This window comes from Apium graveolens, chromosome 11, assembly GCF_009905375.1.
Source record: "Apium graveolens cultivar Ventura chromosome 11, ASM990537v1, whole genome shotgun sequence".
In the NCBI taxonomy this organism is placed as follows: domain Eukaryota; kingdom Viridiplantae; phylum Streptophyta; class Magnoliopsida; order Apiales; family Apiaceae; genus Apium; species Apium graveolens.
Window position 1 is genome coordinate 186164871 of NC_133657.1, and position 25354 is coordinate 186190224.

The 25354-nt window shown below is 33.1% G+C and overlaps 1 protein-coding gene across 1 annotated transcript; it reads right to left on the reverse strand.

Moving 5' to 3' along the window:
• Positions 1–44: 44 nt before the first annotated feature.
• Positions 45–13723, reverse strand: LOC141698356 (pyruvate kinase 1, cytosolic-like). Its single transcript, XM_074503044.1, has 16 exons — positions 13551–13723; positions 13303–13399; positions 11545–11642; positions 11262–11417; positions 10310–10387; positions 7150–7281; positions 6646–6726; positions 6389–6460; positions 6203–6292; positions 5977–6121; positions 5639–5727; positions 3608–3703; positions 3420–3487; positions 3112–3211; positions 2527–2586; positions 45–490 (listed from the first exon to the last, which is right to left on the reverse strand). The coding sequence occupies exons 1-16, from the start codon at positions 13617–13619 to the stop codon at positions 338–340; spliced, it is 1584 nt and encodes a 527-aa protein (XP_074359145.1). The 5' UTR covers positions 13620–13723; the 3' UTR covers positions 45–337.
• Positions 13724–25354: the final 11631 nt, after the last annotated feature.

Consider the following 25354-nt stretch of genomic DNA (forward strand, 5'->3'; position numbering starts at 1 on the left):
GAGCACCGCCACTATAAATATATTAAGAATGTGAGGCAACAAGAGGCAATTAACCTTTTAACTAATTAATCAGGCTGACACTGCGAATCAGCAGATGCTATCTTACATCTAAAGTGAACGGGCCATTCAGAAGAGTTTATTTCAAGCTAATTCTGAATTTCATAACCATAATGCACAGTTTTTGTGATGCAAAACAACAAATATCTAAGGCTGCCCTTTCCCGCAAATGTTATCATACACGTGCCTGAAGCTAACATTAGACTTATTGTTCAGAAACAAGTTAAAAGTAGAAAAGTGGTGTCTTGTGAGATTATTAACAGACCATAGGTATCAAGTCTTAATCTTCAAGTTCAATGATCTTCACAACAGCATCATCCCCAACTTTTTGACACACGACAACTCGGTCATGAGGCTTTACAATGCCAAAGGCCTTTCCATGATCCAAAGCAACCTTCAAAATGGATTCATTAGTAGCACCTGTTGACTCAGCCTGCGAAAAGAGAATTTCTTCTTTATAATACATAAGGATTTGATTTAGAGCACGGGCAAAAGGAAGCACGGTAACTAGCAAAAAAAAGGAAGCACAGTAATATGGTGATTTATTACATTGAGATTTTTATTTAATTACCATGTACTACCCTGCAAAAACTAACTAGCTCTCCCAAACTAAATTCTCCATCTATACCGTTATACAGGCCAGCATCTGTGAATTTCTCCAAGTATCACACAAGAGGAGCGTGTGGAGGTCCGGAGGATAATTCAAAGTTGATTTGATTTAATATTGAATTGTTCCTAAAATATCTATATTGCTAGTTATTGGTTAGTAGGATAGGTACCGGCATTTCAAATAATTAGGATAATAAATTAGGCTCCTGAATATAATTTTTTCACTGCTATTCTAAATATAGGCTCATGTATATATATGTCACCGTTGTTCTACCATTTTTTCTTAAATTCTTTTTATCCAAAAAACCAACAAAGCATAACCTGGAAGTAACATTCAAGTATTAAGAAGTTACAAAAAGACTTTCTAATGTTCACTTCGGGGAGAACACTATATTTGCTCCACAGTACCAACTCATACAAGACAGCATATATAAAATTGTATACACTATACTCCTACATAAAATTGTATACCTTAAACTGGGGAGGAAGAAACTTATATCATATATCTTCTCTTCCTCCAAAGAGAGGAGACATAAGCTTATCAAACTAACTGATTGACCAGTGATAGACTAAAGAGAACTTAGCATCATGCATCTTCAACCTTGTAAAAAAACCAAAGGTCGGGGGTTTGGGCCACAGAGCCAAATGTGTGCATAAGTATTTGAATATCTTCTAATTGACCTTGCTCAAAATTATAAAGAAACAGCTCAAAATATCCCTCCTTGCGAGCCACAAGTTTGATGCCCAACAAATACAAGATAGATAGTACTCCCTCCGGTAAGGAGGCATTCGTCTTTTTGCACACATTTCAATGTGCTTTGAATGCATAATAAGAAAATATACTTTCTAATTTTCCTTTTACTAAATGAAAATATACATGTTATTTTATTCAAAAATATAAATATTAACTATATTTTCAAGGTCCTTGGAAGTACGTGAAAAAAGTCAAACGCCTTATTTAATGGATCAGGAGTAACAGATTTAAGGAGTATTGTTGGAGTTGACATACAAAATAGTATCTTAAGTTACTAAGAGTCATATTTTTTATAATATTTTTAAGGAACGTGTTAGGATACTCTTGGACTTGCTCCAAGATCATACGGAATTCCAAATCTCCATGATAGTAACAATGGCTTATATAAAAAGTTGTACAAGATTTTGCTTGAAACACAAAAAGACGGATACAAGAAGCAAAAAGCAACTTCAAGGACTCAACTTGTATCAGGCTTCCTATACAAGACAGGATCACTTGTAATCTTTCACGTGGCCAGTTTGGTTTTGCTTGACAATCTTCCACATGTGGCCAGTTTGGTTTTGCTTAACCAGGTCACTTATGAATCCAAAGAGTACTTGTATCTGTTTCAAGAAGTCTTTGGACCCTATTCTTCAACTAGCTATTTTCTCTTTTAGCCATTAGCTTGGTGTATCTAGTGTGAATTGGCTTTTACCTTTTTATCGATTGTTAAAGACCCTTAACTTTTTACTCTCCCATGTTTTGTGAGTGTGAGAGGGACTGATACCAGTCACCAGTTTGATATGGTACTACCATGGTTGTTGATTTTATCTTTTTTGGGAGAGCTTAAAACAGATGGGTGTGCGAATGAAGGTGGCTTAGGAGACTCCGGAAGGGGGGATCTTATGTGAAGCTAGCAAGATTCTTCATGCTCTGATATATAACCACTTGTTGAAAATAAAATCTGTATTCATCTATATACTTTTCTATGTCATCTTTTCAGGTGTCTATAAGTTTTCTTGTCAGTATTTATGCTACATAATACAGGGTTATACTCATAGATCAACACATAAACTGAAACAGTATCATAATCAAAGAACACAACTGCATCAGTCCCTAGATCTTACAGGATGTCGAGGATCTGCAAGAAGGGGGAAGAGGCCTCTGACTATAAGAGATTGTCTTGCCTGCTCAACATCCAAAAAGAAAAAGTTATTAATTAGTATCTGGACGAACAATGCACGTAAGCAGGCCATCAGGTAACAACAAATGAGAAAGAAATATATTATATGTTGAGAATGTCATGATTTGATATAGCAAGCCATCAGGTAACAAATGAGAAAGAAATAAATAATATGTCGAGAAGGACATGATTTGATAATTTGAAGGACACATCCCCATACCTAAAAAAATTAGCTGCATACTATAAAATTAAATAAATGAACCGACTGTATATCCAATTTAGTCAAGCATTAGTTTAGAGTGTTGACAATTTCGAAAGGTTGGAAAATTACAATCACAGACAAAATATTTAAAACCCAAAGTAGAAAGGGGACCCCTACTGGAATATGGTATATACGTCATCTCGTTAGATGCTAAGGTAATTTTTTCAAAAACTTGTCACTGGTACTATTTATATGCTTAATATTTGCGCCGATTAATTTCTCTTTAACAGGTAAGCAACTTATAATATACCTAAACTTGTAACATACCTCAAAAGCACCGGTAAATGTCCAGCGAAGTTGATTTGTCTTCAATCGGGGAACAACTACAGATATGACAGGCATTGTAGGCCTGTACTTTGCAATCAATCTGCACTAATTCGAATGAGTTCAAGGCAGTATACACGACTGAACAAATATTGAAAAGTTCAACCCAAATATATAAATATGTGTGTGTGTGTTATGCAGTTAAAAATCATGATATCTCATTAAATTAATTTGAATTACAAAACCGCAGATTAAACACCAAAAATTAACTTTAAACTGGTGAAAGAATAAAGGAGAGATAATTAACAGACCTTGCAGCTCGTCCTGATGAAGTGAAGCATATGATAACTGATGCTTTTACCTTAATGGCGGCCCGGACCTATAAAAGCAGGAAATCTTGTTAAGTTACCAACATGACTGTTTCGCAAAGGGTCTTGACAGCTGAGCAATTAAAATTACTAATTTGACAGATATTTTCAAATTATTCAAATCAAAATACCGCAGAGGAAGCAATAGATTCCAGATGTGACATAGGTTCTCCAACATATTTGACAGTCTTCTTAAAATACAAATCTTGATTGTAAACCTTTTCAGCCTGCAGACATCATTCATAATGAACAAGTATAACATGCGGACTTTACCTTAGGATCTTAGATAGAGAAGTATCAATGATTTAGGAGAAGCAAGGACATCGAGAAGTTATGCGTATCAAGGAATAAAAAATTGATTTGTTTATACATTGTTAATCAGTAATAAAAAAATTGCAACTGATTAGCAAAGTTAGTTATATTATCTAAGTATAATATTAGGAAAATTATCAAGTATAATACGAAAATAATGAAACGATTTGTTTCCCTTAACTAGTTATGCTAGTAAGTTGGGAAATTAATGGCTTCCAAATAATAGGGTATCTGTATTAATTCTATTATTGTTAGACAGAGGGTAGATGATGAATATTATGAATTGATAATTTGAATAAATATAAGGATTTATTTGTGACTCCACTGATGTGGAGTTGGGTTTTATACTTGTTTTAACTATATCAAGATACCTTTCCATGTAACCTAATTATTTTTCCTACTCAATTTCTAGCCTCACCTGTTCCTCAAATTCGCGAGGAATCAAAACCTAATATAGACAGAAGTACGATCTGCTGTAGGAATCTTTGTCGTTTAGCCTCAAACGAAACATCTTCTCATATATATTCAACAATCCTTAAAGTTATAGTTCAAATTTTTGAACCTTCAGGTACTACTTCTCGATCTCAAAAGTATGCCTTAACGATGTTATTCACATGATTTTGATTATTGGGCAACCGTTGATATATAGATATAACGAAGAATCAAAATACAGCGTGAAGAATTTTGTGATGAGTGATGAGTACCAAAAAACCAAGATGAACCTAGTAAAGTCTTTTGAAGAGTTACGTGACAAGTACACTCCAAATATAGTTACTTGTGAGAGAACTTTTACATATGATTTAGATGTTCAATTTAATGAAGAACTTGTTACTCAAAATGATTTTTCGACTCTTCAAATACTTGACGGGGTACAGGTTAATGAGGCACAAGATATCAATGATTGTAAGCCTCTCCTTGAAGATGTCAAAAAGACCACTACTCCAAAATGTTTTTCTGAATGCATATGATATATAGGTTCATGTTCAGCGCCTGGAATCTGGATTATAAGTTCTTCTTCACTGTAAAACTCTCAATCGAGTTATTCTTCAAAGGAAACGCAATGATGCGGAACAAGCCATTAATAAATTAATTTGTTCACATCATACATTATTATTTAGGAATTAAAGATAATCATTTAAAAAATATAATTAATTATAATTGATCAAGGTTACCTCGTCAAGTATTTAAAGAATCGGAAAATCATTTTGAGTAACAAGTTCTTCATCAACTTTGACCATCTAAATCATATACACCGACTGACCGCCGAGAAATATATATATGGTCACAATTATAAGATATAGGTAATACATTTTTTTATAGATTATAGAAGTGAAACAATAGAATGATTTCTTTCCTTTAATTAATTATTTAATAAGGAAATTATTTGGACTTCAAGTGATAGTATATCTACACACACTCTTCTAATCCCTCATCATTTGATAGACGACGAACACAAAATTGACAATTATTGGATAAATATGAGAATTTATTTGTGACTCCACTAATTCTCCTAGGGGATAGGTTTTATCACTTGTTTTCACCCCTTTTCAGAGGTATCCTACATAACATTATTCAGAAGATAAACATTAACACATCATAAGGAGAACATATATATTCTTTTAAACTGGATAACTGCAAGCACAGCTCCAAACTCTTGTCACATTCGCATATATAATATACAGGAAGTATCTCTGCCTATGATTAAAGCATAGAGCTAATCAGCTATTCATTGCCACTTCACCCACAACAGAAACAATTGTTTAAAAATAATAGTATTTTTTCAGTTTATAGTGACACTTCTCAAGCAAATTACACTATTTCAGGATAGAGTAATTTTTTTAAGAACCTACCTCAGCACATATTTTCCCAACAATCGAAATCGTTTCTACAGGATATAAACCCCGCAAGGTCTCAGCTCCAAGAAGTATTGCATCACTACCTGAGCAAGTACAGAAATAAATATATAAATATACACTCACAAACACGTATAATATTAGAATACCACAAATAGTAAGGTCATGTATGCATAGTAAAGCGCGCTGCTGGTATTTAACAAATAACAGTTAGATAAAAGTAGTACTGCTACAAGTCAAGGATACAGACATGGACCAAAAGTACAACTCAGGGGACAATATACTTAATAAAGCACTACCTACTACAGAAAAAGTAACAGATCACTGTAAATTACCATCTAATATAGCATTCGCAACATCAGTGGCTTCGGCACGAGTGGGCCTTAAGTTGTCTGTCATACTATCAACCACACGAGTAACCACTGCAGGCTTTCCAGCCATGTTACATTTGTAAACGGCGGCTTTCTGGAATAAGAATACCTGAAAATCAACGGCAATTATTAAATCAACAATATAGCCTATACTTTGAGTTTTGAATGATGCATGTAACTGAAAGCTCACTTTCTCTGGTGGGAGATCTATCCCGAGATTTCCTCGTGATAGGATGATGCCGTCTGCTTCTTGTAGAATTTCATCAAAGTGGTTCAAGCCCTGCAAGAAAAGTAGGGGGAGATTTGTGCAGGTTCAAGTGCAGATCTACAAGGAATACAAGGTCAACCTAATTTAAGAACAGACTGGCCATTATACCTCTACATTCTCAATCTTAGCAAAAATTTGAGTTTGACTGAGGTCGCCCAGCTTAGAAAGATAATCGCGAGCCTGTAATACAGCAACTAAGATCATTAATAGATTAAATGAGGTAAAAAGAAACTGAAAACACTAATTAACGCTCAATAAGCCACCATATATAATTTGAAAAGTGAAGAATGAAAGCAAACATAACACTTTATTACTAGAGGTACCAACAAATTCTGGACAAAAACAACTATTGAGAGTAGTCTTACATGGCGAACATCTTCTGCATGTCTGGTATATGACAGTGAAAGGAAGTCTATATTGTTTCGAACACCCCATGTGCTTATAGCCTAATGTCATCATCAATAAATTAATAATAGAAAAAAATGTTAGGTTATGAAAAAAAATTAGCATGTCTTCAAAGACAACTAACTGTCTAGCATGGGACTTATCCGTGTTTAAAAAAAAGAGCATTATGATGTAACCAACTTGTAGCAGATTAAGATAACACGTCTTGACAAAAAAAAGGAAAAAAAGAGAGAGATAACATGTCTAAACAAACAAAAATGAGAAATGAAAATAGGTAAGTCAGCCACTACCAAAGTACATGAACAGAGTTACAAAACAAAGTTAGAAAATTTATTAGCATATAAATAAAAAAACACAAGATAGCCAATTATATAATATCTTCTAGCATTCCCAGTATAATATCTAAAAGATGTATTAATCGCTACCACGAGTTTAGAGATGTAACACAATATGTAACAATTTACCTCCTTGTCTTTATCAGTAAGAGTGGGCAAATCAATACGGATCTGCGAGACATGTAAAGTGTACAATGACCCAGACAAAGTGGCTGAATTCTTAATCAAACAAACTACATCCTCTCCTTTCACCTCCGTAACCTGCATCACAAAAAGCTCAAGATGAAGTCATGAACATTAAACCAAAATTTAATGAGCTTAAAACTTAGTATAAGACGCTTTCTTCTTAGGTCAATACCAACAAAAACTAGGCATTGCAGCCACAACTATGCATGCCTCAAGACTTCTTATTGTAAATTCTATATTTCTTGAGATCATTTATTATTATAAACTAGCCTAAAACCCGTGCATTATTTTTAATACTACATAAATTTTTTGAATTTAATTTGAAGTAAAAGTTTTAAGTTATGAAACTTATTTATTTGAAATTTTAATAATATGATTTGATAATACTTATTAATATACACATAGGTGTATAAGTTAGTTATACTACAGTTTTAAAAAATAATGTAATGATTGAAATTTATATTTTTATTGATATTTATAGGTGTGTTTACGAAAGATTATTATATTTAATTAAAAGGTAAATTTTAGCTGAGATCAATAGTATATGAATTGTCACTAGTCTGTTAACCGACCAAATTCAACTAACTATATTCAGATTTATGTTAGTTTAATATGTTTAAACCCGAATCAATGGTAAAATTTTATGTGTGAATGGCAAAAAAAATTTGTTAGCTTGAGGCTGTTATATCAACCAAATCCAGCTAATTATACTTACTATTTTGTTTAATTTTATTTTAGACCGAATGGATAATATGCATTATTTTATTTTAGTTTGATGACATTATATCGACCCCACAAATTTCTTTTCAAATTTTTATTTTGTTATAATCCGTTTCAATAATATAATATTTATATCGGGATCAATAATATTTATTAATTTATTTTAGCCCGATTTTTCAAATCCAACTAACTATATGTAGTTTTTTTAATTTTTTTATTTAAAATTGGATCAATAGATAATTTTGTTTAGCCCGGCCAGTAGTTTAATGCCATTATATCAATCCCACAAATTTCCTTTCAAATTTTTATTTTGTTATAATCTGGTCCAATAATATAATATTTTTAGCGGGATTAATAATATTTATTATTTTATTTTAGCCCAGTTATTCAAATCCAGTTAACTATATGTAGTTTTTTAATTTTTTATTTAAAATTGGATCAATAGTATAATTTTGTTTAGCCCAGCCGGGTGAATTTTATATATTATTTTGTTTTAACAAAAACCATTAGACATATTATAATTATATTATGAATATTTATCTATTTGTGAGAGTGTTTTAATTTAAATATTATTATAATTACGGTGACCAAACCGACTACCAACCAAATTTTCATTGTGTCGTATTTAATATAATAGTATTGATTGATAGATAGATAGATTGATAGATATATAGATAATCAACATATATTAAAAAGAATTGTCCATCATATTTTTTGAGAAAGATTTGTTTTATTTGAAGAAAATAAAAAGATAACATGTTTTACTTAAAAAAAGTTATAGATTAAAAAGAATTGTCTCAAATATTTGTAGAGAAAGAGTTGTTTTAGTTGGTTAAAATAAAAAAAAGCAACATATTTTACTTATAAAAGGTAATTGGTTAGATGTTACCCTCTTTGTCCCGACCAATTGTTATCGTTTCTGAAAGAGTGTCCGGCACACATTTTAAGATGAATATAAAGTATAGTTCTATAACTTTTTTAAAAAAAATTCTTTTTCTGAATAAAAATAGAATGTTTAACTTTTATTCAAAAAAATAAATTTTTAAAAAAAAATTATAAAACTATACTTTTTATTCATCTTAAAATGTGTGTCGGACACTCTTTTAGGAACGATAACAATTGGGAGGGGCAAAGGGAGTAATTAAGTAAAGGCAATTGAGTAAAATTTTAATTTTTTTAGAAAGGGCAATTATGTAATTGAAGGAAAGATCGTAAAATTTTGTATTTAATACAATAATATAAATAGATAATAATTCGACTTAAAAAATTAAATAATTTTTTTTATTTTGTTTATGTAATTGAATTGTAAGATAATGCTTACTTTAAATATATTTGTCGTTAATAAAAATTATATAAAACAAATATTTTTTATTGTGGACCCGTGTATAAAATATATATGTGACAGTAGTTAAGGTGCAGATGGTTTTGACTTTTGCATTATTTTAAGAACAGAGGGTTTTTGCATGTATTAAACGATGAGATGAGATTGTTGTTGTTTTTCTTTTTTTTCTTCATCGTACGTGAACCAAGGTAAACTGCATTTAAGCGACATGCTTGGCTCATGAGCCATAATCATAAATTCTCCTCCCGTGAGATTCGAACCTGTGACCAAGAGAATAATTATCCCCTCTTTAACCAACTGAGCCAACCTTTGCGGGCGAGATTGTTGTTGTTGTCGAGGAAAAATGATGATGATGCTAAGTTATTCTTGTAAAGTAGTTTAGAATTTATGGATTGCTAAAGTCAAAGTGCTTGACAAAGTCTTTAAGTAAAATGATAATCAAATAAAATAAATAATTAAGTAGCTGAAAATGATAATTTATTATTTATTAGTAGTTTTAATATTATTATTCTATTTTATTAAATAAACTTGTTTGTGATATTTAGAGAAGTGTTTTAATTAAGAGAAATAAAAAAGGTTACGTATTATAATTGAAAAGGATTTTTATTTCTTTTTCTATCATAATTCGATTACTAAGGCTAATAAATTTTTTAAGTAAAATAAGGGTAATTCAGTAAATTAAGCGTGTACCAAAAACGTATCAAAACTTTCAATGTTTCGTTTTTTATATAATAATAATAGATTTATTGAAATATAATAACAATAGAAATATAATAACACTAACGTGATACGTTGAGGCCAGCCCTTTGCCTCTGCCATTATATTCATAATAAACTTTGAATTGCCTGTGCCTGGACACAATATTATAGTCCTTCTATATACTCATCCACTTGTGAATACATAGAAAGATACAGACTGGCTGATCTGATCGAACCAGATGCCTCTGTTTTATTACCCTTCACATTCACAGTCCCAACATCTTCAACAGAGAATTCTTACATGACAAATATTTGTGTAAGTTGATTCCAGACATCTGCTTACCTCTAGCCAAACCGAAGTCGTCTCACTTCCTGTGAACAAGTATTGGCCAATGAAGATAGTATCACCTGGTTTAACTGCCTGCAAGGATAAGTATTGTATTTATATTAGTGCAAGCATCATATTATATAGATATTAATATTGGTCCATAATATTTCAGTCCATAACATTTCATTTTAATTTTGTCATTTATAAGAGTGAAAAGACGAACACATTGATGCACACAGGCAATGCAAAATCAAATGCAAATAACATAGGTACTATACATGCTGACGACCATTCAGGTCAAAGGCCACTTGTTGAATACTCAAGACTTATATCTTCGAGTTTGATTGAATTTTAAAAAGGTTTTTGACAAACAGGTCCAACCCACGACCTAGCGCCGACTATTATTGGGTTCATTTATGTTGGTTATACAATGAGTTATCACTCAAAGTTTTCTCTGAATAAAAACTGACCTGGAAAACAGTTATTCTACTCTATCAAGTACAATGCCCTGTACCTTATAATTATCTCAAGGGGATCTGGGAGTTGATAATATTAAACAGCTATGGAATAACACAAGTTAATAACTATATCCATTAAAATTGTTGTGAACATATGAAATTATACATGGCAGACGTACTATGCATTTGTTTGAAAGCACTTCTATGTTTTGACACCGCAAATTCTATATATCTTTCTCTAGAAGCAATTTTGTTAGGAAAATCTTGTCAAATTTATTTTGCTAAATGTCATGTTTTACGTAAACCAACATCGTTCTTTATGGGAAAGCAATGCTGATTTTTTTACCCCTCCAACAAATGCTCATTGTAAATAATCACGGGTTATGTTCCACATTCACGTCCTAAATCATATTTCATTTTTCTAGACGAGTGTATGCATGATGCAATTAATGAAAAATTAAATTAATCAAGAACTAACCAGAATAATATATTAGACAGAAAAGTTCAACCTTTGATAACCCATGGAAATTAATTGGCAACAGATTTGGAGTAGCATCCTTGTCCTCGTCAGGTGTTAGTACCACTAAGGAATCTGCCTGGAGAGAAATGGGATGCTCCGTTTTATTGACAACTTGCAATTCAGGACCAACAGTGTCTAGCATAACCTTGAATGATAAGAAGTCACATAAAAATATTAACCCCTAAACCACGCTTAAAAGAGTAACTTTAGTACAAGTACAGTTCATGATATTTAATAATGTATGCAAGTGGAAGAAAATACTATAAACTTACAGCACACAGCTTCTTTGTACTCTTAATTGCAGACTTCAGGTTTTCTAATGTTTCTTGGTGGAACTCATTGTCACCCCATGAAAAATCAAATCGTGCAACTACAAGGAAAAATAAGTAGTTGAATCAACAAAAGAACAAAATATGAAACTAAGATACTTATATTTCAACTCATTTGTGACAAGGATATATTCTGCTGCTTAGAAAAAAGAATACCAATCATACTAATATACGAACTCCATTAAGGTAAAGATGAAACAATCATGAAACGTTGAGCCCACTAAGGCACTTGTTAAGTTCCTCCAAAATTAGGCCTATGCATCTACCTTTTTGTAACTTTCTGATCAATGCAATAAATTTTGGTTATATTTGGTAAGCTTATATTTTCCAAATTTTAAAGTGTTCCAAATTTGATATCCCTATGGATTTTTCTTGTGTCAGACAATCAATTAACCACTTTTTCTGCCAATTTATAAAAAGGTTGTTTTCAAGTTTCGAACCCGTGACCATCTCATTAAACACGACCTTCTCTTTGTCTTATACTTTTCAGTGTTAAAGGACCGAGAGTCAAAACTGGAAACTAGCCGAAAGGTACTTTAAATACATACTTTACTATTTTATTAAAAATAGAGACCACAAAAATTAATTTGACATAACTCATGTCAGATAATAATTTATGGACAAAACTAAAGTGTTTCTAATTCCGTAATGAGAGAGGTATGCCTTGAGACAATATGCTTGCCTGATCTATACTTCTTGACAACCCAATTGTACATTAGTAGTTTATGTAACACACACACACACATACAAAGACAGCATGACAAAAGTAACAAGCAAATAAATGTAACAAGCAATAAATAAAGAAAATAAAATTTAAGTACTGTTTCAAGAAATGTGTTTCTAATTCCGTAAGAGAGGTACTGTACGGATAAAGACACTATGCTTGGTTAATCCATACTTTAAATACTCAATACAGTAGAATCTACATTACCCTTACGCGCACGGCATGCTATCATATCACAAGTCAAAGATACAACATAATTACAAAAAATGTGTTTTCAATTTCGTGAACGAAAGACTTACTGCATGACTTAAAAGATTCAAGAGTAGTAAACAATTAAATACATTTATACAGATATGAACAAACACATATATACATGATGGTCCGCAAAATCACAAGTCTAACACATAATAAGAAAGTATAACAAAGTACCGAACGGAAAAGTGTTTCGAAATCCATACACAAGAGACTCACTGTATGATCCGACAATATGCTGGCATGATTCATAATTTTAACACCACGATACAGTTGTAATCTATAATACTTATATGTCTACATATATATGTAATGTGGGATAATTCCGTAATTGAGAGAACTACGTCTTATCACAGTATGTTTACTTGATCCGGAATTAAACCACTCAATACAGTAGTAATCTACAATACATATATTCACACACCTAGCATCACTAAAATACAAGTCAAACAAGCAACATATCACAGATAAACGTGTTTCTAATTCCATAAACACGAGCAACTATAACTCGCAACCATGACTCGAGACAATACATTAGCTCGATCCAAACCTCTAGAAACTGAATACAGTAAAACACACACATAGAGCACCATCAAATCACATGTCAGTAGAAAAAAAAACATATTCTCTAATTCTGTAAACTCGCAATTACGACTCGAGACAATAAGCTTCAATCATAAGCGGCAAACAAATATAATTGAAACGAGAGTGTAATCAAACAGTACCAGACATTCCAGCATTTAAGCAACCAGAAATTACATCAACCGATCGAGACTTAGGGCCGAGTGTTCCAACGATCTTTGACATAGCAGGAAAAAAATTCTACAAATAATGATTTAAAGACAGTATTAAACATAATGAGATAATTAATATTGAAATCAAGTCAATTAAAGTCAAAGTAAGTTGAATAAATTGAAGATCTTAATTAGCATAGTAAACAAAGAGATGGAGTAGAGGATGATTGTGTACTTACAGGCTTTGAAGGCTCGAGAATCGAGGCCATGCGAATAGGCTCTTCGAGAAGTAAGTGATGAGAATGCATTTTTGGTGATCAGAGTAGAGAGAGAGAGAGATGAGTTTGAGAGAGAGTGTGTGTTTTTGGACAGAAATTTGGTGGTGTGTATGCTTGATTAAAATAAACAAGGGGGGTTATAATGTTTTTTAAATATGGAATCTTTTTTAGCATATGTGATGAAGATATACAGTAGTGGTTCGGCTAAAATATCCGAGTCTAAAAATATTTATGTAAAGTATTTTCATTTTTAAAAAAAATTGTAATTTTTTTAATTTGGAAAATATTATTATTCAATTTAATTTTTGGTAAAAAATTTTGCAATTCGATCTGACTAAGACCAGACTCGACGAGTTTCCGCAACCCACGCAATTTTGAATATAAACAAAAAAAATTCTGAAATTGAAATAAAAAAGAGAACGACATCTCAATAAAAATGAGATTCTAATCTCAAATATTTGCATATCTGATTGAATCGTATTTTTACAAATATTTTCAGAAAATAATAAAATCTTAAAAATATTAGTATTTTTGATAATCTATCTAAAATTAATTAATTATATTTAATAAATTGTTATATTATTTATTTGGAAACATAAATTTTATTTTAATATTTAAATACTCATTTGTTGAGGTCGCATGAACCTTCTTCCATTTCAAAAATGAATGTTATGGTTTTAATTTTCTGCGCATTTCATGATTTGTTTGAATGCATCATTACTTAATGAAGAGCATGTGAATAAAAGTGAACAGAATGCGAATAATATGGAAACTCAAGTATTACGGTGGGTTCGACTTTCTCATAAAAAAAAATGCGACTCACATTTTATATCACAAAATTATTAATTCAAAGATCGGCACTTAGAATTTAAAATTATGTTGAATTTAATTTACCAATAAAAATAAAATGTAATTTTCATTTTGCACCATAAAATTACTAATTCAAACGTTATCACTTAAAATTTAAGATTACAAGTCTCGTTAACCTAGCACCCCTGGCGGGAGCTGAACTGAAGACAACAATAAATTACCGGTAATTGTTTCGAAAAACAAGTGGCGCTGTCACTGACCTTTTAATACTATAAACTTTCTTTCACGGTTTCAACTTTAAAAGTCTGCTGACAATTTTTCACATAAAATAGGCCTCAATTATTTCAATCCTTACGATTTTGTCAACTGAACATCGAAACTAACCTTTTCCGGCTGTAGATGTAAACACAGATCTAAAATTATTATTTAACAATAGTCGCTGCATTCTGTAATGGAAATCAAGGAAGCTCCGTTTGTGTTTTTACTTTTTTGTTAGAACATACTTGGGCTTAGAAAATATTTCCATGTACGAAGTATGTACTCGGAAGAAAAATGTTTTTCGTTATTTTACTATTATGAAAACCATGAGAAATTGTTCATTTTAGTAAATAGTTTACGCCTTTCAAATCCGGAAGTCATATCTTTACTCAAAAATATTTTTTCTAAAAAAATATATTATGTTCCTCGAGATCAAACAAAAAATAGCTGAAATTTTATACTTTTTGAGTACATTTGCTCACCGTATCAGATTAACATAAACTGTACTAGGCACTTAATCGAGAAGAAATCGAATTCAAGCTATCCGGCGTGCTTACCGTAACATATTAACACAAGTTGCACTGCGCAGTATAGGGCTTAATTGAGAATAAACCAGTAACAAAGTAACGTGCTGGTCTGAAATGTTTTAAAATAAGTAACTTATTATTTAAAATGAATAATTTACTATATATTAAATGAACATTTTAAAAAATGTATTATAAAACTAAAATTGATAAAAAGGCAAAAAATAAGATAAGTTAAAAAATATATAGCGGGCATGTTTGGTTGCCCTCGTTTAAGTTATTTTTTTACTTATAAATTCATAAATACTTATCGACGAGTGTTTGTCGACCCAACTTATAAGTCAAATTCACAACCTATAAGCTAATAAGTTGGATGTTATTGGGCCTGTTTGGCGACAACATAATAAGTGGCTTATTGGCTTATAAGCCTGTAAGTACTTATCGATGAGTGTTTGTCGGCCCAACTTATAAGTTGAATTTACAACTTATGATAAGTTGAATGTTAATAACGACGTACTTTTTCTCAACTTATTTTGATTTTTTAAATTTTTTATTATAAATTTATGTTTTTAAATGTTAAGTTAATTTAAAAGTCATGAATTAAGATAATAATATTTAAAAAATATTTATTTTAGTTCATTTAAGTTAAAAAAAATTCTGATTTATAAGTAAAATTAACCAAACACTTAACTAACTGTTAGGTCCCAATTTGTTTGTAAAAGGGGGGGGGGGGGTTGAATGCAAACAATACCGTTTAGTCGAATAAAATGCGGAATAAAATTGTGAAACAAAATTCAAGTTAAATAAAACTTTTATTAAACTTGAAAGGTGTTACAACTACGGTATCAGTTACAAGGGATTAATCTCAAATCAATTATTACAAATCTAGAATAAATTCGACATGAACTTTTTCTATTTTTGTAATTAAAAGATCAAATGCTAAATGCGATTTGAGATTAAGTTCTAGGGATTTTGATCCGCTAGATTGTTACACAAGAATAAGAGAGTGATTTCTAGTTGATTGGATTTAACTTTACAAGCTAGAAATTGTGATCTTGAATTAGCAGATAAGATGAAATATTTGGCTGCTTTTTCTCTGTTTGTTCTTGGCTTCTGTTTGATTGCTTTTTTTTTTTTTTGAAAGAATTGGTCTTCTGCTTCTTTTAATCAACACGGCCGAGATTAATGAACTGGTGTGACAATCCTTTGTCCAATAAGACTTTCGGTGTGACAATCTTTTAGAGCTAGCAAGACAATTAAAATGAACTAGCAAGACTTTCGGTATGACTATTGATTGTCATACCGATTGTCATATTAGTTCAAATGAAATTGTTTTACTGAATTAATAAGTGATTTTAATCTAAATAATAATTCTATCAAGACAATCAACTGAATTAGCATGACATTCGGTATGACTATCAATTGTCATACCGATTGTCATACTAGTACAATCAGTTGTCTTTTTAGAATTAAAACAGATTTTAACCAATTAAAATTCTGAAAAACCTTAATATTAATTCAGAATTAATTAATCAATTAATTTAATTAATCAAATAAATTAATCTTTGCAGATATAATTTATTTTCATAATTAAATTATATGACTTAATTAATTAATAGAGAATTAATACTAACCCTGAGCAGCATCCATTCTTCTGACAATCTTCTGAAAGTCACTGAGACTTATGAATCAATTCCGCCACTTCAATACTGACACTCGATGTACTGTCTGGTTCATGAGTGACTAACTTTCGTGACGTTTCTTCATGTCTTGACTTTGTTGTTCTGATTGAATCCTTGTAATAAATAATACCCTGACGAGATCTCTGTCACTTGATTAAATCCACGATCTTGATTTATATCACTGAGGCATGATCAAATTCTTGAACTTCTTCCAGTGAATCTTCAAGTCTGCAGATGAACAATGTTTCTTTATTCTTTGACAGATGTTACTTTGTGAGATCTCTCTGATGATAGATCCACTATTTACTTATTACATTCTTATTTGAGTTGAGTTAAATACTCGAATAAACGAGTAGGCTATGACATATGCCTTTCAATCTCCCCCTATTTGCTTGTTAGACAATAACAACAAATACCTAGAGGATAACTCAACTAAAAAATAAGAAAAAGATATAAACAGTAATGTAAAGTAAATAGCAGAAAAGTTCTGGATTATATTTAACATTTTCCAGATTCCAAATGAAATTTACAAGTGAATACAAGATAGATGTTCCTCTAGCCTGAACATATAACTACATTAGACTATCTTGATTCATAAAGCTCTAATCATATTACATTGAGTTTTGAGCTAATTGACTTCAGTTGTCTTCTCTTCTGACTTCACCTTCTTCTAAATCTTGAAGCAATTCCTTGTCAAAGACACGATCCTTTTCTGAAGTGAAGCTTGCAGGTCTGACTGGTTGAACTCCAACTGACTTCAGCTTATTCTTGAGTTGATTGTACCTTTTAACATTCTTTTCACAATAAGCTTGAATCAAGTCAGCAGCTTGAGTCTTCAACATGGATGAATATCCAGCAGTTCTCAAATGATGTTCCATCCAGACCAGATGCTTAGCTGAGTAGTCTTTAAGAGATTGTACATCTAGCTGACAGATTTGAAGACAATCAGACTTAAAGAATCTCACCTGATGAGGATTGTTGACCACTTGAGGACTAGCCCTGCTGGCAAACTCTTTAAGCCTTTCTCGAAGAACTTCATTCAATTCTGAGCTTCTTTTGACTTTGTTTAAAAGAATCCAAATCTCTGACAAAGAACGATTCTCAAATAGATGAAGTGACACCTTGAATGATCCTTCACTCTGACAATATACAAAAATGCTCATCTCATTTAGGGATCTATCAAAAGCAGCTGTGATCCTTGAGACTTCAGTCTTGATAGCATTCATGTACATGTCATTGTTAGGATTTGAGATTTCCAGCTTGTCAAGAAGATGTAAGAACTGCCTATCATTGTTAGTGCTTAGCTGAGGCATATCGAGTACTCTCCTAGCTTCATCCCATTTTTCACCAATCTTTAGTCTGACATCTCTTCTCCTTTCTTGAGCCTTAATGTCATGAAGACGTTGCTTTTGAAGAGTTTCTGTTCTTTGTATGTCTTTCCTCCTGTCAATGATCTGAGAGACCTTCTTGAGTTCAGCTTCTTTTCTTAGCATCTCTGACTGCTCTTTCTGAAATTCTTTCTCAAACCTAGGATCCACTGTATCTTCCTCTTCCCAATCTTCAAAATCACTTTCCTCTTCAGCTTCAAATAACCCATCTTTATCTTCCTGAACTGGTTCAGTGGGAATGTCAAAAATGTCAAAGTCATCCTGTTCTCCACTGTAGTAGACATCATCAGCCTTTCCTTTGTTTCCAGCAGAGGTATCTTTTTCCTTCCCTTTGGCACTACTCCCTTTCTTCTCCCCCTTAGTTGAGGGATCCTCTACTGACTTCCCTTTGGAACCTCCATCACCTCCAGAGCCTGATCCTCCACCAGACGGTCCTTCAAAATAAGCTCTTTGTTCTTCATTAGGGCAATGAGAATTCTTGATCATGTAATATAGGTGCTTCATCCCTTCATTGAGATGTTCCATCCCCGTCTCCATCTTTAGAAATCTTGAGGAGTCCAGTGAATGATTCATCTCAACGAGGTCTTCAAGAGAAGTCATTCTTGTATGTAGAGAGCAGAAGTTGGATATGTCATCAGCTGATAAATTTGGAGTGTCCTGAATAGAATTGAGCTTTGGTATTACAGTGGTCTTTAGATCTGAGATGTCATTCCTTATGATTGCAAGCTGATTGTTGACAGAGGTGGAAGAAGAAGACCGTTCAACCACTTGTGCTTTGAATGCTTGAGCTTCAGCTTGGCTTTTAGCAAGTTCTTCTTTTAGGGCAGCAATCTGAGCTAACAGGTTTACAGTATCAGTGTCTGTGTGTGCTCTCACCTGAATTTCACTCGTGTTTGGTTCACTCATCTCACGTGCATGTGTTTCTCTCAATATAATTGCTCGTGAGGAGTCTTCCAGTTGCTGTTCTTCTGTACCTGCATTAAAAATCACCCTAGCCTCTTCAAGAGAGGTCAGTGGTGGTGCAATGGGAATTCGCGAGTCCCGATCCTCAGTCAAACCTATCAAATCTTTTGGAATAGATGTCTGAATTGCTTCAGGGATAGATTGACCGAGTTGCCCTCCACTTTCTCCAGATTAATCTGCGAGTGGAGAATCCCATAAGGGAGCCAGAGGTGTTGGATCTGGGAGGGGAGAAAATGACTCTATTAAAGATGGCGGAGAGTCAGATTTTCCCTCTGAAGCATGTGACTGCTCTTCTGCCGTAACTATGGCAGGCACTGTAACCGACTCTACGTGCACTCCTCGCTGTGTGTCCTGAGTATGATCTGGGGAAGTGTATGGTTCCATTGTGAGTAATGGAATTGTGCTTGACTCAGTACAAGATGCCATGGCCCTATGGCGAATTTCAATAGATGCATCCTGTTAAGAGAATGCCTCTAATAACTGTTCATTGGCCATTTCAAAGTCCATGTCCTGTTGAGAGGACAAGGATGGGCTTTCAGATGCCTCAGAATATGTTCTTCTTTTCTTAGGAGGAGGCAGAGCTGAAGGTTCACTCATATTTAACAATGTACTACTTCCTAGTAATCTCCTGGGTAACATTTTAGACAGTGGGGGAGAGGTTGAGATAGAATGAGACTCTGTGTTTGGCTCTATGACCTGGGATTGAAGCTGTGGTTCTACAACTTCATGGTCAGCCCTATCAACCACTGGGGGTCTTTCAACAGAAGTAGGAAGAGAGTGAGAGTGAGGAATTACTACCTGTAATGGAAGAGTCTGGGTGGCTTGAACCACTGGAGGTTGAGGTTGCTGTTCATGGCCGAGAAGATTGAAAATAGGTAAGGGAATATAATTGGCCATGAAAGCAGATACAAGTACTGGAACTTGCATAAATTTGAAGGTTGTGTCTTGGCGAGTGTAAATCTTTTTGCTAACTGGAGGGGGTTCGGTTACCGCAGAGTTAGCAAAAAGGGCTTTGTGTTCAGGGGTGAGTAGATGATCTGCTATAAGCATGAGAAAACGAGCATAGTAACATGATACCCTACGATTTGTAGAATGATCACGTAAAGCAGAAGTTAGACGTCTCAAGAGAATGGGAAAAAGTAGTTTGCCAAAATTGATCCTTTGATTGAAAACAACCGCAAGACCAATATACTGCAGAGTGGAAGTGATGTTATGAAAATTGGATTTTGTGCAGTTGGCAAACACTTTGGAAAGTGTATCGAAGAAAATATCCCATTCAGACACCAAATTTGATTTAGAAAGTTTGGTTAAATTGATCACCCCTTGATAGTGAATAGCATTGAAAAAATTTGTGATATCATTTTCAGAGGGTAAATTACAGAAATTGTCTAGTGGAAAATTTAACGCACGGTTGACGACTGTTTCATTAACTACATACTGTGTGTTTGCGACGGTGAATGAAAAAGATTTTGAATCATCGGCCACAGCAGAAGTTGTGCAAATCAGTCTAAGTAGATCGACGTTTAAAATCACATTTGATTTAATAGCAGAGCTAACAATCGAATGGTCATTTAAAAATCTAATCCATGGCTTAAATTTTTCAACATCACATTTTTCCGGATTAAAATAACCAACCTGATTATGCGCGACAATTTGGAAATTGAGAGCCATTTAAAATAATAATAAGACACACGCTTTTCAGAATTTTAAGAATAATATTAAGAAAATTCGAATTAATTAAATTAATTTAATAATTCAAATTAAATTAATTATAATCGAAAAATTTAGACAGAAATGTATCTCGTTAAAATTCCTAACTCACAAACACAGTTTTGACAAACCAAAAGACACAAATCAGAAATTAAAAATAAAAATAAAAATAAAAAGTTCAAAATCAACAAACACAAATTGAATTTGAAGGGGCAAACTGATTTTTATTTGTTTTTGTTTTTATTTAAGAAAAATCCAACAGCACCTCTGTATATATATACTTGTATGTATATATCACAAAGTGATGAATTAGTTTGCTGAGTAAAAACTCGAGCAAGGAAGGAATCAGATTGATGGTTTTAGTTCGAAGAGAGGGAAGAGAGAAAATGAGGAAGAAACTGTTCGAAATTTTTGAAAGAAATGAAACTGTTGTGATGGTTTAAAACAAAACAACAAACGCCTTTATATAACAGCTGGTATGACAATCCGGGATTGTCATACCGATTGTCATACCAGGCAAAAGAAGGAAAAGAAATAACAGAATAAATACTAAAATTATAACTGGTATGACAATCTGATAGTCATACCGATTGTCATACCAGTATAATAATAAAATGAAATATATATATAATGTTTATAACTGGCAAGACAATCCAATAGTCATACCGATTGTCTTGCCAGTATAAAACTATACTGAAGAATATAATAAACATAATTTAAACTGAAATGACTTTCAGCAAGACAATTTCAATTGTCTTGCCGATTGTCATATCAGCATTAAACACAGAATTAATATGAAAATAAGTATATATATATATATATATATATATATATATATATATATATATAAGTACTGAAATGATTTTCAGCAAGACAATTTCAATTGTCTTGCCGATTGTCATTTCAGTAGAAAGACAATCAAATATGTACAGACTCTAATTAAATATACTGAAACAAAGACAATATATCAGAATTTTTTATTTTTATTCCAAAAATAGATTTCTATTGAATTTTAGCAAATAAAAATTCATAGAAAAATATTTTTAGAGGAAATAGAATATTCTGAGATATTTTAAATTAACAAGAAGGGAAAATAAAAATAGATAAGATAATATATATTACATAGAAATAAGCAAGAAATATGATAAAATGATAAAATAAATTTGCAAATGAATTTTTCATTTATGAAAAATTCATTTGTAAATTTATTCAAGAACAGATCCCAGATATTAACTAAATTAATCACTAAAACTATTCAACATGCCTAATTTACCAACTAATCTGGTAAATGTGGATTCGTCAAGTGGTTTAGTGAAAATATCTGCTATTTGTTCTTCTGTTGGAACAAAAAATAGTTCAACAGTACCATTCATGACGTGCTCTCTAATAAAATGATACCTGATGTCAATGTGCTTTATCCTCGAGTGCTGCATAGGGTTGTTGGTGATGGCTATTGCACTTGTGTTGTCACATAAAATAGGAATCTTGTTCAATACAGAGCCATAGTCTCGTAGTTGGTTCCTAATCCACAAGATCTGAGCACAGCAGCTTCCAGCAGCAATATATTCAGCCTCGGCCGTTGAGTTGGAAACTGTTTGCTGTTTCTTGCTGTACCATGAGACTAGCCTGCTTCCTAGGAATTGACAACTTCCTGAGGTGCTTTTCCTATCAACAACACTTCCTGCATAATCTGAATCTGTATATCCGACAAGGTTAAAACCAGATTCTTTAGGGTACCAAATACCTAGATTTGGTGTTCCCTTAAGATATCTTAAGATTCGTTTAACAGCAACGAGATGAATATCTCTAGGATCCGCTTGGAACCTTGCACATAAACATGTAGCATACATAATATCTGGTCTACTTGCAGTAAGATAGAGTAACGAGCCAATCATACCTCTGTAGCTTGTGACATCTACCTTAATGGAGTTTTCACATGGTCCAAGCTTGACAGCTGTAGTTGATGGAGTCCTTGCTGATGCAGAATCCTCTAGATTGTACTTTTTGAGGAGTTCCTTGAGATACTTGGATTGACAAATAAATGTTCCATCTAATCTTTGATTTACTTGTAATCCAAGAAAGAACTTCAGCTCTCCCATCATGCTCATTTCAAACTTGCTGTGCATTAACTTAGCAAATCTCTTACAGAGATTATCATTAGTAGACCCAAATATTATATCATCCACATAGACTTGGACTAATATAGTATCATTCTTATGTTTTTTAGAAAAGAGAGTTTTGTCTATGACACCTCTAATAAAGCTATTTTCAATAAGAAATTCAGAGAGAGTGTCATACCATTTTCTTGGAGACTGTTTTAGCCCATAGATAGCCTTGAAAAGAAAGAAGACAAAATCTAAATGATCTGGATCTTCAAAACCAGGAGGTTGCTCTACATATACCTCTTCATCCAGCTTTCCATTCAGAAAGGCGCTCTTGACATCCATTTGATAAACTTTAAAGTTTGAAAATGCTGCGAATGCCAGAAATATCCTGATGGCCTCAAGTCTAGCCACTGGAGCATAGGTTTCATCATAATCAATACCATCAGCTTGAGAATACCCTTTAGCTACCAGTCTTGCCTTGTTTCTTGTAACCACACCATCTTCATCTAGTTTATTCCTGAATACCCACCTAGTACCAACAGCTTTCTTGTGTACAGGCCTAGGTACCAGTTTCCAGACTTGTTGACTTTCAAACTGATTGAGTTCATCTTGTATAGCAATCACCCAATCTGGATCAGACAGTGCTTCTTCAATTTTCTTAGGTTCCATCTCAGAAAGAAATCCTGAGAACAGACACTCATTTTGAGTAGCACGTCTAGTTCTGACTCCAACATCTGGATCACCAATAATCAACTCAAAATGGTGAGCTTTATTCCAGACAATCTGTCTTGGAAGATTTGATCTTGATGATTCGCCTTGAAATTCATTGTGATGTTGTGTCCTACTAGATGATCCTTCAGCATCTCCCCCTGAGTTGTTGCCATGTTGACTTGAAGATTCTCCGTCAGTAGCAGTGGTATCTCCATTGTTGCCAAAGTTTCCATCACTATTACCTTGAGTATCATCAGGATTAACAGGTTCTTCACCAGCAACAACCTCAGGTTCTTGACCATGTTCTGATTCTGAATCTGACGTATCATCAAACTTCAGTTTCTCAGAAGGATCTTCAGTTTGGATACTAGGGAGTTTAGTGTCATCAAATGTAACATTGACACTTTCAGTTACTTTATGTTGATCAATGATATACACTCTATATGATCTTCTTCCATATCCAACAAAAATACCCTCATATGCCTTTGCCTCGAACTTACCACGACGATCATCTCCATCCTTGAGCACGAAGCATCTGGCACCAAATACATGAAAGTATTTGATAGAAGGTTTCTGTTCATTCAAAATCTCATAAGGAGTTTTCATGAAGTCTTTGTTGATTAAAGTTCGATTCTGAGTATAACATGCAGTATTGACAGCTTCAGCCCAAAAGTACATTGGAAGACCTGATTCATTTAACATCGTTCTTGCAGCTTCAATCAATGTACGATTCTTCCTTTCTACCACTCCATTTTGCTGAGGGGTTCTAGGAGCTGAAAATTGTCTGGTAATCCCTTTGTCTGTACAGAATCCATTGAGAAGTGTATTCTTGAATTCTGTCCCATTATCTGACCTTATTGCTCTAACAGGGACGTTAGAATCTAACTCAATCATCTTGATATGATCAATCACAACTTGTGGTGTTTCATCCTTAGAGTGAAGAAATAAAACCCACGTATACTTGGAATAGTCATCAACTATCACAAGACAGTAACACTTCTTTGACATAGAAAGGATATTAACTGGACCAAATAAATCCATGTGCAATAATTGCAGAACACCAGTTATGGAAGATGTGTCAGTGCCTTTGTGACTTGCTTTCTTTGACTTTCCTTTCTGGCAAGCCTCACATAGTCCTTCTGGAGAGAATTCCAGCTGAGGCAGACCTCTTACCAATTCTCTTTTGACAAGAGAATTCATTGTTTTGAAATTGAGATGGGAAAGTCTCTTGTGCCATAGCCAACTCTCATCTGACGATGCCTTTGCATAGAAACAATTGACTTCAAGATTGCTTCCAGAGTTCATGTCAGCTACGAACAGATTTCCTTTCCGGATTCCCATTAAGGAGGGTTTTTCACTTTTCTTGTGCAGAATCTGACACTTCAGCTTGTCGAATAAAACATTGTAGCCGTTGTCACAGAACTAACTAATGCTAAGCAGATTGTGTTCAAGTCCTTGCACAACATATACATTTTCAATGATAACATTTCCAGCTTGCAAACAGCCATATCCCTCCGTTAAACCTTTGCTGTTATCTCCAAAGGTAACCACTGGGCCAGCTTTCTCAACCACATTTGATAGCAGGGCTCTATCTCCGGTCATATGTCTTGACGA

What these genes read in the sequence shown, in the direction of transcription:
- LOC141698356 (XM_074503044.1), bottom strand. Translation starts at nt 13,619, where the DNA reads ATGCATTCTCATCACTTACTTCTCGAAGAGCCTATTCGCATGGCCTCG. An exon ending in TGCGAATGCTATATTAGATG is followed by an intron (nt 5,728 to 5,976) that starts GTAATTTACAGT and finishes GTACTTGCTCAG; the next exon opens with GTAGTGATGCAATACTTCTT. An exon ending in TCATCAGGACGAGCTGCAAG is followed by an intron (nt 3,212 to 3,419) that starts GTCTGTTAATTA and finishes GAATTAGTGCAG; the next exon opens with ATTGATTGCAAAGTACAGGC.